Source organism: Ciona intestinalis, unplaced genomic scaffold, assembly GCF_000224145.3.
Source record: "Ciona intestinalis unplaced genomic scaffold, KH HT001113.1, whole genome shotgun sequence".
Taxonomy (NCBI): domain Eukaryota; kingdom Metazoa; phylum Chordata; class Ascidiacea; order Phlebobranchia; family Cionidae; genus Ciona; species Ciona intestinalis.
The window spans coordinates 39,149-41,040 of NW_004191434.1; the positions used below are offsets into that span (position 1 = coordinate 39,149).

The window sequence follows — 1,892 nt, forward strand, 5'->3', positions numbered from 1 at the left end:
GAAATACGACTGTTAGTAAAAAAAGAGACTTCTGTTGGCATTAAAATGGAATCTTGGTGCTACAACAAATATGTGTTTGTGTTTGAGTATTGAGTTATCAGCCAAACAACAAAAGAACAAAGTTACATACGTGGTAACTTGTAAGATGGCTTGAGGTGTATGAAACAGAACACTCGTGTTATAACGACTACGACTATTGTTGCCCCGCCATGCGAGGATAAATTACATACAGGGTAACTTGTAAATAGTCATGAGGTGTATGAAACAGAACACCCGTGTTTAACGACTATTGTTGCCGCGCCATTTGTTAATAAATAAGTTACAATAAATATTTTTTCTTCTAGAACTGTTAAAACCCAGTGTTGACCAATCAAATAAAACTTCACAATCGGCAACACTGCAAACTGGCAACACTGGATCAAACAAACAGTCATTTGTGATTTCACCATTTGGCAATTCATCGGTAACAATGATAATTCATATAATATTTCATGCACTTTGTAAAAACAGTTATCTGCAAAATTATTTTATAAAAATTATTTAATCTTCCTCAAATTTTTTTTTATTATTTTTCTTTTGGTTCATGCTTTCTTTTACACAGTGTATTTTAACATCCAATATAACTAAAAAGTTTTAGTTTTAAATATAAACTTTGGTAAGTGTGTCGTATATATATATTAAGTTTTAATATTTGTGATTTATTTCCAGGCAAAACCAAACTTTGGATTTTCATTCGCTCCAAAAACTTCTGAAGTTTCGATCAAAACAAACCACGCGAAGAGTAGTTCATTGTCCACAGGTCTGTGCTGATATATGCTTAATTGTTTGGGTTAAATTAACAAAAAATTCAGGAACTTTTGGGTAAAAAGTGTTTTATTTGTGCCGAGTTTGACCTCTGTTGTTGTTGGCGATACTTGTGATGGAGCAGGGACCACAATGGTTGGGTAACAGATAGGAAATGGGCCATAAAATATTAAAGTGTGGAAACTTTCTGGTATATAAAATATTGGATGTAAATATAAAATATCGAATGTAAATATATATTTATAGTGTTGAGTGTCTGTGAAGGGGGTCACAGACCACTAAAGTTTAAGCACTATGAGTATAAAATGTAGACTTTGTAGGCCAGATGGTCCTGCATTCATTACAAATCACATTTGTAATTTGAAATTAATATTTTCAAAGATTTGGCATCTGGTGAAAAATCCTCCTCAGTAATGAGGTCATCAAGTGCCAGTGCCGGGTTGTTTGGCTCCCATGGCATGGCTTCTAATACCACAACAGGTGGCATGGCTTCTAACACCGTGACAGGTGCCGTGACAAGCGCAGTGTCAAGCAAGTCGGCTTCCACGGAATCGGTGTCAAGCGAACCGGGCGCGTTGTTGTTCGGAGGGCCTAACGTTGCGTCAGTAGAAGGCGGTAGTAAGCCCCGTCATCGCTTGTTACCACAACCACACGAGGTTGCTAGCAAGCCAACTCAAGATGCCACCCCAACACCACCACCACCAGATGTCAGTAGCAAGTCAACACCAGATGTCGCTAACACCCCTCCACCGGACACCCCCGCTACCCAACCCACCACCCCCCCTATACATGATAAACCAGCAACACTCGTGACCACAACTGCCCCCCAACCAACACAAGAAGATACAAACGCACCCGAAACATCAACTAAAACAGGATTTTCATTCTCGATCCCAAGCACAACCACTATTGCTCCGACCTCATCAGTTGGGTTCGGAGCAGCAACCACAACTTCATCATTTTCATCTCCGTTTCCGGGACTTTTCAGCTCCAATAAAGATGCAAAAAGTAAGTTTGTTTTACATACCTCACCCATATATAATACAATGTATTACTGAGTGTTTGTAAACTGAATTAGTGATGTCTGG

General features: G+C 38.8%; 1 protein-coding gene across 1 annotated transcript in view; it reads left to right on the forward strand.

Moving 5' to 3' along the window:
- Positions 1-1,862, forward strand: part of LOC100187128 (nuclear pore complex protein Nup214-like) — a 17,916-nt gene extending 16,054 nt beyond the window's left edge. The window contains exons 30-32 of the mRNA XM_026840069.1: positions 345-463; positions 709-799; positions 1,186-1,862. Coding sequence (XP_026695870.1) covers positions 345-463; positions 709-799; positions 1,186-1,862 — 887 coding nt within the window. The remainder of the gene's footprint in view (positions 1-344; positions 464-708; positions 800-1,185) is intronic.
- Positions 1,863-1,892: the final 30 nt, after the last annotated feature.